The sequence below is a fragment of the Urocitellus parryii genome, chromosome 4 (genome assembly GCF_045843805.1).
Source record: "Urocitellus parryii isolate mUroPar1 chromosome 4, mUroPar1.hap1, whole genome shotgun sequence".
Taxonomy (NCBI): domain Eukaryota; kingdom Metazoa; phylum Chordata; class Mammalia; order Rodentia; family Sciuridae; genus Urocitellus; species Urocitellus parryii.
In genome coordinates, this window is record NC_135534.1 from 198,738,559 (window position 1) to 198,755,363 (window position 16,805).

The following is a 16,805-nucleotide window of genomic DNA, read 5'->3' on the forward strand; positions in this document are numbered from 1 at the left end:
ACCCCCAGCTTCCCCTGATAGCTCTGGTCATATCATAGGATGAGTATCAACTGTGTAGGGTACTTGTGTAACTGAGAGACAGTGGGGATAAGGTAAGGGACACAGGGGCTCTGCAGTCAGAATGACCTTGTGTCAAGTCCCAGAGTCCCCACTATAAGGCTTTGACAAGTCGCAAACGTCTTTTTAATTTCGCCTTACGGTAAGCCTCAGGTTTCTCATCTGTTGATTGGGATAACAACCCTTAGAAGACTGTGTGAGAATTAAATGAGATAATTCATAACCAACATTTTTTACTTCTGTCCCATAGTAAATGTCCAGTAAATGGTCTCTATTAGAATTATTTTCTTAACAGACTAGGATCTGTAAGTCGTTTGTGTCTCCAAAGGGCCCAATACCAGCTGACACGTTCATTACCTGTTTGTTGAATGAAGGAAGGAATGTATGCCCTTTAAGAATGAGACTCATGTTCCACTACTCTTCAAACACTTCCTTCCTTTATCGCTGGTGTTGGGGATGGAACCCACGGCCTCCTGCATGCTAAGCACACTCTACCACTGAGCAGCACCTCCAGCCCCAAAGACTTCTTTTCTTGTCAACCAAGCAGCTCTGGGCTGGGAAGGCTGTCTCCCGAGCTCTGAGCCCACACCTCTGGCCAGCACTGAACTCGAGCTGAGGGCCTAAGGAAGCAAGAGCCCTCCACTCTCCCATATGATGGTTCTCTTGCCAGAAACAAGAGCCACCACTGAACCACAGATTTCTATTGCTCTCCAGGAGCTTCCTGAATGGTCCCAGGATGGTGACTGGCTGCAGATGCTCCTTCTTCCTGAGGGTCAGGGGAGGTGGAGCAGCCTCGAGAAGGCAGAAAGAAAGTACCCTGGCCAGCACCCGCTGCCAGACAGCAGGGTCCCGGTGACCGAGGACATGGAGAGTCTGCTGTCTAGCTGTATTGCCAGCCTACTGCTTAGTCCCCCTCACCCCAACCCCGCCATTACTTCTTTTCAGTAGCAACAGAAACAGGATGCAAGCTTTGAGGACAAAGGAAAGGGAGACAGGAGCGTGGACAAGGCACCCCACACATTCCAGTTCCATCCTCCCGGCAGGCCCTGTGCTGGGAGACCTGACTTTTAAAAGAAAGTATTCTATTGACACATAATAATATTTGCACATATTTATGGGGTACACTGTGATGTTTCCGTACATGTACACACTGGGTAATCATCAAATTAGGGCAATTAGCATATTCATCACCTTAAACATTCACTGTGTCTTTGTTGTGAGAACATTCAAAATTCTCTTCCTGCTCTTTAAATTATACAAAGAATTATCATTAAATTTGCCTCCTTGTCCCTGTGTCCCCTCCCCAGTCACACAGGCGAACAAGTACTACCTGTTGTGGCCCTAGATTGGGGACAGCACTCCAGACCAGGAGGCAGGATGCTTGAGTTCCAATCTATCCTTTGCTACTCACTGGCTACGAGATTGTAGACAAGCTACTTTTGCTCTTGGAAACTCAGGATCCTCATCTGTAAGTGGGTACCATTACTCACCTCGGAGCCTGGTGTGAGGATTAGCAGCGATATAAATGCATATGCAGTGATCTCAAAAGTGCCATTATGACCAAAGATTATCACTTCACACATTCAGGGGCCAAGGGATGCAAAAGGCCTGGTAGATCCCAGCCCTGGATTCACTCTTGCTAAAAATAAGAATTTTTCTCATTTCCTTAGCTTGGTCAGCAGAGTGGAGAGACCCTGGCAGATCCCAGAAGTCCAGGTCCCGTGGATTCCACGTACATGGAGCAATTTAAGAGGCAAACAAAACATGAAAAGCTACTTGGAATTAACAATGGGCCAGATGGTAATGCTAGTTTGAAGCAATAAAACATGATAAATAGCTTCCTGCTGCTACTCCTGATCAATTTCAATATTTAATAATTCCAATGCCACCCCACCCCCTCATCTGGCCCCCTCCATGGGATCCTGTGATGACACCCTGCATTCAGCTCACAGAGCAACACTTCTTCACTTTCTGAGGGCGTCAGCAAAAAGTGACGCTGCTCTACTGTCACATGAGCCCACTTGGTCCTCGAAATGATAATTAATCTGCCTACTTCTCCTGCAGGCTGCTCATCTCCCGCCTCTCCTGGTTACCAGGGGAGGTTGCAAGGGGGATGACCTGCAGAGATGCAGAGGGAGCGCTCACCTTGTGGACCCATGACTCTTGGTATGCCCTGACTTTTGCTTTTGAATTAAAGAAATGGGAGCAGCAGAGAACTCTGAGGTCATCTTACTCAAGGACAAATTAGTAGGAAGAAGTGACCCCAAAGGGAAGCCCAGGTGACCAGGTATTTGAGTTTTATCCAGTAGCCATGCCCCTGAGCCTCAGTTTCCTTCTCTGTGCAATGGACACAATTAGACCTACCTTCAGGAGAACTCTGCCTGGGCCACCCATGTAAAGTAACTGACAGTGTTTGGCATGTGGGAGATGGTCAACGACTGGCACTGGTAGCATCATTACCAAACACGAAGCCAAGCAGAAAATGACTTCTGAGCACCAGAACCCTGAAGGGAGGGCTGCATTGCTGGGGTCTGGAAGTTTCTGGCCCACATGGGTGTAGGTCAGCACCAGCTGCCGGACAGTTCTTTCCTAGGATTCTCTCCATGTGGTGTCTACTAATGAGGTCAACTGCTTTGCCTGGTCAGTGATAACCCCCAATGCTTTCCTAGTCACAGGAGACCTCAGGGCAACTCCTGAGGGCAGGCATTGTTGGTGCCATTTTACAGACAAGAACTTGAAACTAGGAGGTAAAATGACTTTGTTGGCAGGAGATGGCATGGTCACATCCGATCTGGATCTCTCAACCTTCCTCTGTGCCCCTCTTTCTCAGGGAGGCCAGTGGGTGGAGGAGGGGCATGGTGCCAGGGGGCCGCTAGCTCATAGTCACCATGTGATCTCGGCCACCTGAACTGTGGTTTACTCATCTGTGAAATGAGGCTCATAATGCCTTCTGCACTGGGTCACGGGGACACTTAATGAGGGAATGTGCACGAAAAGACTTTGCAGTTTTGTGATGAGCTGTACAAACATCATGACGGTCATTGAACCTTTTTAGAAGAACACCCTCTATGAAGGTGGATTCTCCTATAGAGTCCTTTACCACATGGCACAGAGGGTCAAGGGCGGATTCTTGGGTGTGACATTCAAGGTTTCCCACCACCTCATCCCCATGTCTTCTCTCTTTCCTTTTTGCTCCAAACCGTCTGAGCTGATTGGAGTGGCCTGAGCTCAGTGGTCTCTCCTGTGCTCAGGCTGGAGAACACCCCTGCCAAAGCGTCCGTCCCAACCCCGCACCCTGGCTCATCCTGCACAGCCTCTAAGAGGCCTCCCTTGGCCCTCCCTGGATGAGGAGCTTCCTCATAGCCTCTCTGGTCTTCTCTCCATCCCAGCCCACGTCCAATATGCCAGCTTCATTTTCTCATCAGCCTGTCACCTCTGCAGTGAGCTCCTTCCTGGCAGGAACCAACTGCCCCCCACTCCAGTCTCCCCGGGGCCTGGCAGCCCATGCTCCCCGAGTTGTGCCGAGCATCCCTCACACAGCTGGCGTGAAGCCTTATGCAAAGGCAAGGAACGCTCATGACAGAACCAGAACGGGTGGGTGGGGGTGCGTGTCACGGCCTTGGTAGCAAACAGCGCCCTGGAACTTAAATTTGGCTGCATTCCTGGAGTGATATCTAGAGGGGATGGGTCATCTTCCTCCTTCCCCCTTAATGAGAAGAGACGGAAGGCGCATGTCCCTCTGTACCTGTGGGCACTCCACAGGGAGGGGGTGAAGGATCATCAGGTACCTGAGTCCCGCTGGTCCAGGGTCATGGAGTTCCACCTCCTCGTGATGTCAATGTACAGAATATCCACGGCAGCCATGGACAAGCTGCTGCTGCTGAGCTTGCAGTTCCTGCCAGAGACGGGAGAGCAGACACGTTATGGCCAGACTGAAACCCACCCGCCCTTGTTTCCTCCGAGCTTGTTGTGGACTGGATATTTGTGTCCCCCCAAGATATACAGGTTGAAATCCTGTCACTCCAGCATGGTGGTATTTGGAAGTGGGACCTTTGGGAGCTGATTAGGTCACAAGGGTGGAGCCTTGTGGATGAGACTAGTGTCCCTGTAAGAAGAGACCTGAGAGAACTTGCTGGCTCTTGCGGCTCTCCACTGGGTGAGGATCCGTGTTTAAGCAACCATTTGTAAGCTGGAAACCGACTCACATCAGACCCCCATCTGCTGGTACCATTCAAAAAAATTTACTTTTTGTGAATTATTATTACATAATAGCGGGATTCACTGTGAAACGTTTCTACGCGCACGTAGTATCATTTGGTCAATTTCATTCTCCAGTACCTTCTTGTCCCCCCTCCTTCCTTCCCTGAGCCCCTTCTTCTAGTACACTGGTCTCCCTTCTATTGTCTTGAGATCCCCTTTCATCCCCGTTTTTCTCTCTCTGTTCCACAAGTGAAAGAAAACATGACCCTCGACTTTCTGATTTCATTTAGCATTCTCCAGTTCCATCCATTTTCTTGCAAATGACACATTTTCATTCTTTATGGCTGAGCAAAACTCCACTGTGTATATATTCCACACATTCTTTACCCATTCATCTGTTGATGGGCACTGAGGCTGGCTCCCTAAGTTGGCTACTGTGAATTGTGCTGCTATAAACACGGCTAGGCGCATATCGCTGCAGTATGCTGACTTTAGTTCTTTTGCATAAATACTGAGGGGTGGTAGGGCTGGATCATATGGTGGTTCCCTGCCTAGTCTTTTGAGGAGCCTCCATACTGCTCTCCATAGTGGTTGCGCTAGTTTCCAATCCTGACAGTGTGTAGTTGTCCCTTCATCCCTGCCTCCTCACCAGCATCGATTATTTGTATTCTTGATGACTGCCATTTTAATTGGAGCAAGATGAAATCTCAGTGTGTTTGGATTTGCATTTCCCTGATTGCTAAATATGTGGAACATTTTTTTCATATATTCTTGCTGTCTGCCAGCACCCTGACCTTGACTGCTCAGCCTCCAGACTGTGAGAAGTCAATTCTTGTTGTTCACACCACCCAGTCTACGGTTATTTTTTGATGGCTACTCAAACTGACTGAGCTGATGATGTCTTTGCTCAGGGGTGTTCTGTGTCTGGAGCCAGTGACAGAGGGTGGGGGGCAGGGGCAGAGAAGACGGGAATGGAAGCTGGGGCTGGAGGTTGTGGGCTCCTCTAAGTGCAGCCACTGGGTTAGTGGGGGGCTAATGGGCTGGAAAGAGCAAGGACATCAGGATGGCAAGTCTCGAGCCGACTCGGGGCTCTGCCACTGGCAAACATTCGGCCCTGTGTAAACCATTTCAACTCCCTCGCCTTTGAAACGGGCAGGCTTTGTTACAATCACCGTGTCATGCTGACCTTACACGCCACGTAGGCTGCTGCTGCTCTGAAAGGGGAACGGAAGGCCACGTTTCAAAAAATAGCTCTGTGCATGTGTCTCCATCTTCCTATCGATTAGTCCTTGGGCGTGCGTCACTACCCCCTCCTGCTGGTGTCCAGGCGGCTGCCTGTGTCACGCTCAGATGACCCAGTGATGACAGCACATCACTGGCACAGGCTGAAGCCATCGCTGTGGTCCAGAAGCAGTTCCCTGCTGGGTCCTCACCCGATGAGTCCCTGAGGCCAAATCTCCAGACAGGGGCTCAACGTTTCTGGACTTGACCCATCTTAATCTGTCCCCAGAAGATTTTACAGAAGCCTTGAATCAGCCACACTCAGCCCCAGATTGATGGAGCAGAGTGGTATAGCCCCTGTGGGGGGCCCACGCAGCACAGACAAAGCCAGACCCCCCTGATGCTCCACATGTTCCTTGGTTCAGGTTCAGGGAAGCCAGAGTATAACCAGGTTTCTGTCTGATGTCAGCAGTGGTGCTCCCTGCCTCAGCCACAGAAGGGGAGTTTATAATCCTCCTTCCTCCAACTTTTTTGGGAATCTGGAAATGGGGGGCACAGCTTGGCCTACTGAAAGGGGCACGGCGTGGGCATCAGGCGATCAGGATTTAAATCCGAGCTCTGCTGCCTTTTCTAGCTGCCTAACTGTGGGCAATTTCCCTAACCCTCCCCGGTACCTTCGTTTCCTGGTCTCTAAAATAAAGATCATAATACCTGTCCACGTGGCTATCAAGGGAGGGAGTGGCTGGCACCAGCAGGCCACAGCACCGTTAGTTGCCTTCTTGATGTCTCCCCCCCTTTTCCTTTTCCTCTCCCAGAGCCAGAACCCCCTGGGCCCGGCAGGCCACATGAGGCTGACCTTTCAGGGGGTGACCCTGCCCACTCTGGAGCAATGGAACTTGCAGGTCTAAGAATCTGGGTCAGAGGGCCCTTGTTCTCTGTCCAGACCAGAGGCAGCCCCTGGCTTGACCAGTGCACCACGCTGCTGGACAGGATCAAGCCCCAGGAAGGCTGGATTAGCCCAGGATCCTGGGAGCCAAATTCTGGGCTCTGGTTGGGTTGGCTGAGCCACAGTCAATGCTGCTTTCAACTTTTCAAATGCATCCCTGTCCGCTGCTCCAGCTAATGATAAAGTGCTCCTCTGAGCTCGCATTTGACTTCATCCCCGAGTGAACAGCTCCCTTAGGAAGTTACATGGGGGAGATGACTGGCAAGCAGCACTGGGCATCCAGGGGTTGCTCTCCAAACCAACCCCACCTCCAACAGTGGTGGCTGGGAGCATGCCCAGGACAGTGCCCGGGGGAGGCTTGTGCTCCTATGCACTGGCACCCTGGCTTGCCTGCTTCGTCCCTTCCTCTCTTCCCACATGTCACATTTCCAAGGCCATCAATTCACATCCTGCTTCCTCCCAGGCTCCCACTCCGTATTTCAATCACAAGTCACCGCGGCAGACTTCAAAGCACATCAGAGCGCAGTTATTGAGCCCCAGTAACAACATGTCAGTGGACGCCGAGCTTTTCACGTCACCTGTCACCGAGATGGCTATCTCTATTGGGTTCTGCAAGGGCGGAGGTTCCAGTCTCTCCCCGGGTAATATAACAAACTGCTCTGCTAATTTCCAAAGCTTCATTAGGAAGGGGCCACAGGTCGTCCCTAATTATCATATCCATGTCCGCTGGGTTCCTGTCTCTGACGCAGGAACGGAGACTGCCGGGCTTGCTCTGTGGGTTAATGGAGTATAAAAAGGGAAACTAAACTGACCACTGTATATAGTTATTTTTTTCTGACAGGAAGAAAATAGAAGTGTCAAACCTTTAGCAGGAGCCGTAATTTACCAAAGAGAATTCTTCATTTATCCCCTTTCCAAGGTAACTCATCCCCCCTCAGGGATGCCTGCAAGCACAGTTGATTGCAACATTGCAGCCAGGATGGCGGAAGGAGGGGTCCAGGCTGGCTGCAGTAGCCAGGGAATGCTGTTAAGAGAATTTGGGTTCTGGAGGCGCAGTCTGTGTGTCAGCCTCTTTCCTGCCTGTGAGCTCTTGGAGTCTTTACCCTCATTCTATGAGGTGGGTATTCCTGATCCCATCTCAGTGAAGGTAAGCTGAGGCACAGGAGAAGGGACAGAATCTGCCCAAGATGGTGAGATTTCCTTAGAGGATCTAACAGTAGGTTTGGGTGCTGCGGGGAGGTAGCCCAGGCCAGGGACCAGAGGGCTGGAGTCTCTCCAGTGCACTTCTGCTGGGAAGCTCTGAGACAGAAGGTGGGGGTAGTCTGGAGAAGACAACCAAAGTCCCATAGAGACAGTCCCTCTGGTCACTAAAGAATGGACTCAAACAGGGAATGACTTTAAGAGAAAAGATGTCAAGACTTTGGAATGACTTTTCAATCCACCCATTGGCTCAGTTACAGAATTTGGGCTTTGCTCCTACCTACAGGTGAGTATTCTGGGCCCAGTGAGCAGGGCAGAGACGGACGGATACCACCATCAGAAGGGAGAGGTGATCTCAGAGTGCAGGCTGGAAACACAAAGGCCGAGAAGCCCCTGATCATGGAGAACAGTTTTCCCTTATGTCCTGGGATGCAGTTCTTTAAATGACTCATGAACTGAAGGAGAAATTCTTCAGTGGAAGAGAAACCCAGGAAAAATGGTTGCAGGAGAAGCCAGAAAAATTCCTGGGAAGGATAGGCTAGAAATGAAGTTGGAAAACACGACCTTTAGAGTCAAAGGTCCGTGAGTTTGAATCTTGGCTTTGCTGTGTGACCTTGAGCAAGGAATGGGGGGGAGCCTTCCTTGCAGGTACAGTGAGGAGACTCACCAATTCGGACACTTTTAAGGACTATTCAGGGCCTGGTACGCACCAGGAAGTGGCAGTTTGCCTCCCTCCTCTTTGATTAGAACCAAAGAAATGATTTATTTTTGTCTGGTTGGGGGTCTGTTTTATTTTTCAGAATCCAAAGAATCTGGGTACATATGATTGGAGAAAATCACAAATCATTCAAGTTCATTAGGAGCCAAGCATAGGAAGATTTGAAATGATCATCCCCATTTCCTCTTAACAAGTACTGACATCTCATGGGAAATTTAGGATCCAACTTTTTTCACTCCATAAAATCCTATTTATAGAATTTCTTTTGTGTTCATCTTTCTCTGTGGAAAAAAAAAAGAAGCTTTTTGTTTGTTTGTTTTCTGGAGAGGTTTCTATAAGGGAAAAGCTAACCAATTGTCAATATTTATTTTAAAAAGCCAAGACAAAACACATATCTAAACACGGGGGAGGGGGAGGGAATAAGACAACTCTCATTTAAAATGTATGCCTTTTTAAAAGCCATAGCTACCCCAGGCTCAGAATCCCATGGTATTGCTGGAAAGGGATCATCAGGAAAGGGGAGATTTTCAAGGTCACAGAGGAGTTAATGACAGAGGGAAGTGAGGCCTCTTACATTTCTATTCTAGAACATTCTAATGCACCATGTTGCCTCTCAGAGAATAAAACCCCTTACAGCTACCTATTAGGAAGCATGTTAATGTCTCCTTATGATAAAAGAGAGTAGAAGGGGAAAAGGCAAAGAGAAAAAACCATCCTCTAATTCAAAGGGAGACCCAGGATCAGAAGCCCGCAGGGTGACAGGCGAGATTTCAAAGCTGAACAGCCCCGTGTGAGGCGAAGGCTCCAGGTGCAGGGGGCGCTGCTACATGTCCTAGAAATAAACCCGGTTTGGGCAAACGGCTTGAATCCCCCGGCTGCCTTCACCGGAAAATGCAGCATCTGCAAATTGATGTCAGCTTCCAACGTCTGGAAAAATGTCCTTTGTGAATTACATCGGATGCCCCTCCAAATCAGTGTTCCAATGGAAAGAGGGTCACAAAAACACATTTCTCTGAAAGAAAGCTGTCAGGTTGAAGAATCAATTAGATAATTTCCATTTCCCAGAGAAAGAGAAGCCTTCACACCCCAGGAATTATTAGTAAGTAAATTTCAGAAAAAAAAGTTAGAACAGGAGGCACTAAATTTGTGCTAATATGTGCTACTATTAAGTTCCTCCCAAGGAAATGACATGAAAAGCTGGTTAGACAGACGTAAGTCTAGACAAGGGAATGACGGTTCGTTATTTCTCATTTCTTGGTGAAAAAGAAAAATAGAATATGGCCAGGCTGGTATTAGCATAATTCACTCTGAAAACTGCTGATCTATGCAGCACATTATGAGAGATGGACACTGAAAATAAATTCAGTCGGACTGTTTATTATTTGCTTCCCTGTCTGCAAGCAACTTGGGGAGAAAGAGTGGGTAGCCCAGATGAAAGCCAAGCTCAGCTTCTGCCATTTGTGTGGGAGCTATGAAAGGAGCATGCACCTGGTGGGGGAGACGCCTTTTTCAAAGTGCTCCCGAGAAGGGCACTGGTTCGACTTAACATATGGCATAAATACTATTAATTCACAATGAAGCAGAGTTTAAACCAAAGTGGGAAGAAAAGAGAATCGTCGTTAGGGGGAGAAGATGCTTGTTGTTAAGTCTAACCAGCAAGACGGCACCTGCCCAGATAAATCAGAGAGTAGAGATTATCGCCTTCTACCATTGAGTTGCTGCTGGGATTTCTTGGTACATTTTAAAAAGAAAAGTCTCTTATCAGTTTGCGCTATTTTGTCTACTTCTTGCCCCCATCCTTGGTTGTGACAGACACTAGCTGGCGGGGAGGGGGACTCGTTGCCGGGTCCGTCTGTTCTGGTGGCTCCTGTCCCCACCTGAAGACACCCTGTTTCATTCTCCTGTTCAATGCAGCTTCAACTAATGGCCTTGGCCACAGATTGCAAATGACGGCTTCAGGACCTAATAGTCTCTAACGTCACACATATGGGTTTCTCGTGCAGATTTTCTTAATTATGGAGAACAAAGGGAAGGAAATCAGAAAGCCTATTACAGAGAGGCATATTTGTAGTGATATTTTCAACCTCACCCCCACTCCATTCCAAGAGCAGTTTGGTTAGGCCTCTTCTTTGCTTTGGACCAGTCTCAATTCTGTTTTCTCTACAACGCTGTGTACTAATGAAGCAGCCCTCCTCACAGGTCCTCCTTGGCTCTCAGACTGCAAGTTAACTACTGATGGCCTCTATGGGCTGTCATGCCTTAACTAAATCCACAGAGTATTTAAAATTATTTTTTGAATTGCCAACTTTAACCTTTATATATATATATTGAGATTTTACATCAAAATTAGTGTGTTCATCTTCTTTTGAAAAACCCAAAGTTCTGGTGACAGTAGACCTGTGGATCATGGCCCTTCCCTTAGGCCTGCACCCGGCTGCCCAGCCCTGCCCTCCCCACCCTTTCACAAGTAGCCCGCTTTGGGCTACTCACTCTGGCTACCCCTGCCGGCAGCTGCGATTCCCAGGGCAAGCTGTTTTTTCTCCCTTCAGTCCTATACTGCAGTAGAATTTTATTAGGATTGAAGAGGATGCTTTCCAGGCCTACTGTGGGTCCCTGCATGCTCCCCCAGGGCCTGAGTACCCTCCTGACCAGGTTAGCCTGGATGATAAGCTTCTGACTTCCACACCTGGGTCACACCTGCAGTCCTTTTTCCGGCTGTTTCTCCTGCCTGCATTGTGTACATCTCCCCCTCACAGCTCGGAAGACTCCCCTGCAGAGCTGCCCAGACTCTGTCTCCCCTGGGTTCCATCAGGTGGACAAGGATTCCCCTTTCTCACTCCTCACCCTCTGATCACAGCCCGGCCGGGGAGACCTCACTCCCTGCCCAGACTCTGTCAAAGGATTGCATTGAGTGATTTACTGGTCATGGGCCTCTGTTAGACTGGGATCCTCTGGGACAGGCAGGGTTCTCCGTCTCTCTCTGAATGCCCAGTGGCTTTCAGGTGCTCAAGGAGAGGTGGAGACAGGGTAGATCTTGCAGGGCCAGGGTCTCACACGAAGCCAGGCTACCTCTTCATTCTTTCTGGCTTTGAACTGGGACTTTTGTGCAATGGGGCAGCGACTAGGGAGGGGCCAGGAAGTTCCCGCCTTAGCTCCAGAAGGGCAGCGGCGGTATCACGCAAGAGAAGAATCCTAACCCGCCCAGCCTCAGGGTCTGCCTGGGTCCCTGTGTCTTTCCACAGTGCCTCAAAAGGCTAATGACCTGTGTCCTTGTCTCTAAGCTGTTTCTCTATGTTCCAGGGCCCAAAAATCACGAAGGAGAGGGACTGTCTACTTCTTTTTCTCTGTAAAGGGATAACAGTATGCACAGTTAGAAAAGGTCTATTTTCCTGGATTCCTATGCAACTGGCCAATAAGATGGACAGTAGAAGTCACTGGATATAATTTCCAGGAAAGATTTTAAAGGGGTATAATTCATCTGGCAGAGACCTTTGCTCTTTCTCCCTTCTTTCTGCCTGGAACTTGCTATGATGACTGGATTTCGAGCAGCCATACTGTGACCATAAGGCAACCCTGATAGGTCTCTTTTGGTGAAAATCAAATGCATTTCCTAAATGAGTCAGAGGGCATCATGTTAAGTAGCATTTTTAGGGCAATTAGTTAATGTGCCTTTTTTGAAAATTCCCGCAGCTTAAGACAATCCTAAGTCTCCCATTTAACAAGCAGCTCCCATGAACGAGGCATCGATCGGGTAGGGTGCTCTCTGTATATTACCTCCCTACCTCGTGGCAACTGTGCAAGGCAGAAATGATCATCTCCATTTTGCAGCTGAGGAATTGAGACTCAGAAAACAAGGGATTTGCCCAAAGCCACACAGCTATTAAGTCACATGCTCGGTTCAGACGGTCTGACCCCAGATCCAGGCAGGGTCCTTTGACTTTCCTTCCCCTAACATCTCCCACCTCCCAGATGAACACAAAGTCCTTCTCAAAATCACCCTGCAAACGCTGCTTCAGGTTCCCTCAGTGGCAAAGATCGCTGCCAGTGTCTGTGTTTACCACTCTATGAAGAATATCAGAAAGGGCTACTTAGAATCGTGGGCTGTATCTGGAGAAAAGCTCTGGCAAAAATCGTTTGTGACCCAAGGCTTCTAATTCTTTGCTTTAGTGAAGAAACTGTGAAAAGTGTGACTCTGAGGTACAAGCTGGAAATATTAAACCAATGACAAGAGAATGGCAGCTACACTGAGGGTCCTCAGAGACCTTTTTTGAGGTGCATGTGCTATAATTAGTGGCCAATGAGCGATTTCTTGTTGAAGCCAATGCCCGGCTACTGGACAGGTCCAGGGTTATATGTTTGGCACACACTTAATGGTGGGAACCTACTTTGCACCTGACTCTGTGCGGGACCCCGTGTGTGTGTGCGTGAATTTACATAAATTCACATAAATTTTCATGGAATTCTTTGAACATTGTAGGAAGAAATCAATACTTATTGCTCACTGACCACACACTACGTGTTTCTGTGCACCCTTAACTAATCCCACTCACACACACAATCTTAGGACATAGGCAGCTTCATCCCCATTTTACGGGACATACAGGAGAAAGTCCTGGGAGGCTCAGGGAGGGTGGAACCCACCCTAGGGTTACACAGCCAAAGTGCTTCTATATTGCCCCAAAGTGCCCCACGGGGTAGAGGCCAATTCATGAGTAATCTTGGGAAATGAGAGGCAATTTCTCACTTGGCAGGCTGCAGTAAGAATACTTCTTTGTTATCATATATGTTTTATCTTTAAAATTTATGCAAATTTTGTATTATGCTCTATAATATAACCATGTTATTTTTATACTAGAACAAATGTATTAAATTATTTATTGGCTGAATTATTTAGCTTTTCCCTCCTGAAATTGACACTTTGGAAGGCTGTGCTTTGTTGCTCTGCTGTGGCTTTGTGAATACTGAGCCCACAGATGTGCACCCCGGGGAGAACCCCAGATTAAGATGCACAAGGTCTGCCTGACTCCAAGGGGCAATTATTAATATGGTTTTGGTGTGTCCCCCCCCCCCCCCAAGAGATCATGTGTGGGATGTGTGGTCCTCTGGGTGATGGTGTTGAGGTGGAGGGACCTTTAAGAAGTGGGGCCTAATGGGAGGTCCTTAGGTCATTGGGGGCTGTCATCAAAGGTAGCTCTTGTGGGATCCTGAATTTGTTCTTGGCAGAGTTGTTATAAGAATGAACCTGACCTATGAATTGCTCTCTGGCTTCCTGTCTGCAGGTGATCTCTTTCTCCTGCGTGGACTCCTGTCACCACACCATCTGCCGTTAGGCCCTCACCAGAGATCACACCAATGGGATCACCTGATCTTGGCCTTTTCACCTCTAAAACAAGCTAAATAAACCTCTTTTCTTTATAAAGTTACCCAGCATCAGGCATTTTGTTTAAGTAATGAAAACCAGGCTAATATAACAGAACACAATTGTTTTTAACCAGGAACCTAAGGTTGTGAATGCTTTCACATAACATTCGTTAATTCATTCAACAAATAAAAGGTCACTGTGTTCCAGGCTCAGTGCTAGCCAGTAGGTCAAACCAACCTCAAGTGGGGTACTGATCCAGCACCACAGTCTCCCAGGAGCAGTGGGAGAGATTTGACCAGCCAGATGTGAGACTGGGCTCCACCCTACTCAAAGCCCAAGAGGAAGCTCATCTCACTGACCTTATGAAGGTACGAAAGCCGGTTGGTCCCAACTTCATTGTCCCCCTGATTCCCAGGAACCGGATAAACAAATTTGCCATCCTGTCCACCAGGCGCAGGTAGTTGAACTGCTTTGCGTACTTGGGGAACACCTGCTTGAGGCAAATGGAGGGCAGGTGGGCTTCAGGACTGGAGTCTGGGGCCAGGTCACTGTCCAGAGAGTCTTCCTTTCCGGCCACTGTTTTTTGGAGCTGCTGATACCTGAAGTACACAAGGAATTCATGATAAATATACAGCTCTCTCCCTGCAAGTTCGCCTTGGCTTTAGACCTACAATTATCTCAGGAAACAAGTATTATCACTATTTTTATTTTGCAGACCAGAAAACTGACCTCTGAGAAGTGACCTGCCCAGGCTCACCTAGCTTGTGTGAACTGGGGTTTGAACCCAGGGCAGAGTCAGGACCAGAGACCTAACACCACCTCCATTCTGCCAGCCTGGTTTCCCAATATGGAAAACCTCCTTTACTGTATTCATACTTCAAGAGAAGGCTCCATTCCGGAGCAGTCTGGGTTTGATTTCAAACTCCTACTTATGGGTGGTAATTGAATAATTAAGAAATATAAAAATCTCATTGAGAGCTGGCAAGAAGCCATAGGCACAGTTCAATGAACAATTTGCAAGGATGCCTGAGTTACCCAATTCTAGGAATAGGAACAATCACATTTTCTGGCTTAACTGTTTTCTTATTTGGAACTCATACAAAAACCGATCATAGCGTCATGATTCCTTAGTCTGCATGTTTTATTCTGGAATTATTCACATAGTCAAGAAAATTAGCAGCTAATAACTCTCAAACATCCACCTGCAGCTCCGGATGCTCTTCTCACCTCTAGATCCACATTTCATTTCCTCTCACCCCAACTCTGCGTCCACATCTCCTCGAGTGTCACCACCATCTGTAGTCACCCAAGTGGGAACAGTCAAGATAGATGCAGCTCCTCCTCTTCCCCTGCCTCCGTGGCCAGTTCCACCTCTGTGGGCCTGAAGCCAACTCTTGCTCTGCCCTGCCTAGACCTCGTCACCTCCCACCTCCCATCTGGACGGTGGCACCTCGTCACCTCCCACCTCCCACCCCTACCTCGAGCCCTTCCCATTCCTTACACTGACCTCCATGTGGGCGCCTGCCTTGCTGTGTTTGAAGCACACCTGGGAGGGCTCCTTCCCTGCTAACTCTCTTCAGCATTCCTGAGTCTCTGTTCCTCATTCTAGTGCTCAAAGCCCTTCCTGATGTCTTCTCAGGCTTCCTTGTTCCCAGTTCCCTCCTGGCCAGGCACACTATTCCTTGAACTTGCCCCTCCAGCCTCACCGCCCATTGGCCTGGCCAAGACCATTTCTTCTCTTTATGAAATGGCCTCATGTCCAGCGCTCCACTTCCAAGCAAGCATGCCATCAGTCCCCAGGTCGGGCCATCTTGGTTCCTTTGTACCTGCTTTCCCCAGCTCTGGCTGCCTGGCACTTCTCTGGCACACCTTAAAAATCCACCAAAGTGTCTCCCTAACCATGCTGATGCCATCCTTCCCCGCCCAGCTCCCAGCCCTTGGGTGATCCTCCATCCTGCCCTGCACTGATTTCCGTGCCTGCCTCTCTATTCTGTGAGCTGACGGAAGGCCTGGGCCACAACTCATTCTTATTTCCGTAAGACCTGGCACATATCGGGTGCTTGGGGGAATGTTTTATTGAATTTGTTGAATGGGGGAAGTTTGCTTTTAACAGCAATGTGAGCCCCAAAGAAAATATCAAAGTTGTGAAGCTTCATAACCTATGAGCCCTTTTAAATGGGAAAGAAGATGAGAAGAGAAACCTTGCTTGACAGCCCAGCCCAGCTGGTCCTCTCCTCATACGGGTCTGAGAAGCCAGCCTCTGGGAAAGAGATCTCCCTCGTGTGAACAGAAAGTCAAGAAGTCCTGTCCACAGTTGCTTCCAGGTGGTCAGAGGACAGAGCCAGAGTGGCACGAAGGGAACTCCCCTCAAAGTCCAACAGAGTGGAGGGTTTGGGGGAAACAAACTGCACAGAGGAGGCTGATTCCCTGGGAGGCTAACACGCTCACCAGAGAGAGATTTTCCTCCAGCAAAATGGTTTTGTCATCGTCACCTTGAACTTCAGACAGTAAATAAAAGCCAGGTGGTTACTTTTTGGATGAAATGAAGTGTTTTTTTTCCACGAAGGTTATCAGAAGACAAATGAGAAAAAAAAATCACACTCTTACTGTAAATTAGCTCTTAAATTGCTAGGTGAGTGGCAGTCAATGACAGGTAAGCAGTCACTGACAGTGGCAGTCAGTGACGGGAAGTTTTTGTTTGAGGGAAGATTTGGAAACGTGCGGCTTGAATACACCATGTAACCATGAGAGGACCCAGTTGCAGACTGTCCTGAATTTGTGATCTCGTTTGTCTTCCTGCAACTGTGGTTGTACTCCTGCTCCAGATGGGGAAACTGAGGCTCAGAAAGGGGCAGCACCTCTTGGAGCTGTCTGAACCAGGATTATAAATCAGTTCCTCCAATCCAACACACCTTCTATTTTATCACCCCTTTGTTTTAAGCCACATCATGATTTATGTTGCAGGTTACAAAACCTTAAATGATGTTTTTTATTTTCGATGTTAAAGAGCTTTACTTTTTAGATTGTAAAAGTAATTCATGCTTTTTGTAGACATGTTGAGAAATGCATAAAGGAATCAAAATCATTTCTAATCCCACAAC

The 16,805-nt window shown here is 48.3% G+C and overlaps 1 protein-coding gene across 3 annotated transcripts in view; it reads right to left on the bottom strand.

Annotated features, from left to right (window-relative positions):
- Ttll11 (tubulin tyrosine ligase like 11) overlaps nucleotides 1-16,805 on the bottom strand; it is a 238,071-nt gene that overhangs the window by 37,931 nt on the left and 183,335 nt on the right. For all 3 annotated transcript variants that reach the window (XM_026410378.2, XM_026410377.2, XM_077797090.1), the window contains 2 exons: nucleotides 14,064-14,303; nucleotides 3,846-3,952 (listed from right to left, as the gene is read on the bottom strand). In XM_026410378.2, coding sequence (XP_026266163.2) covers nucleotides 3,846-3,952; nucleotides 14,064-14,303 — 347 coding nt within the window. The remainder of the gene's footprint in view (nucleotides 1-3,845; nucleotides 3,953-14,063; nucleotides 14,304-16,805) is intronic.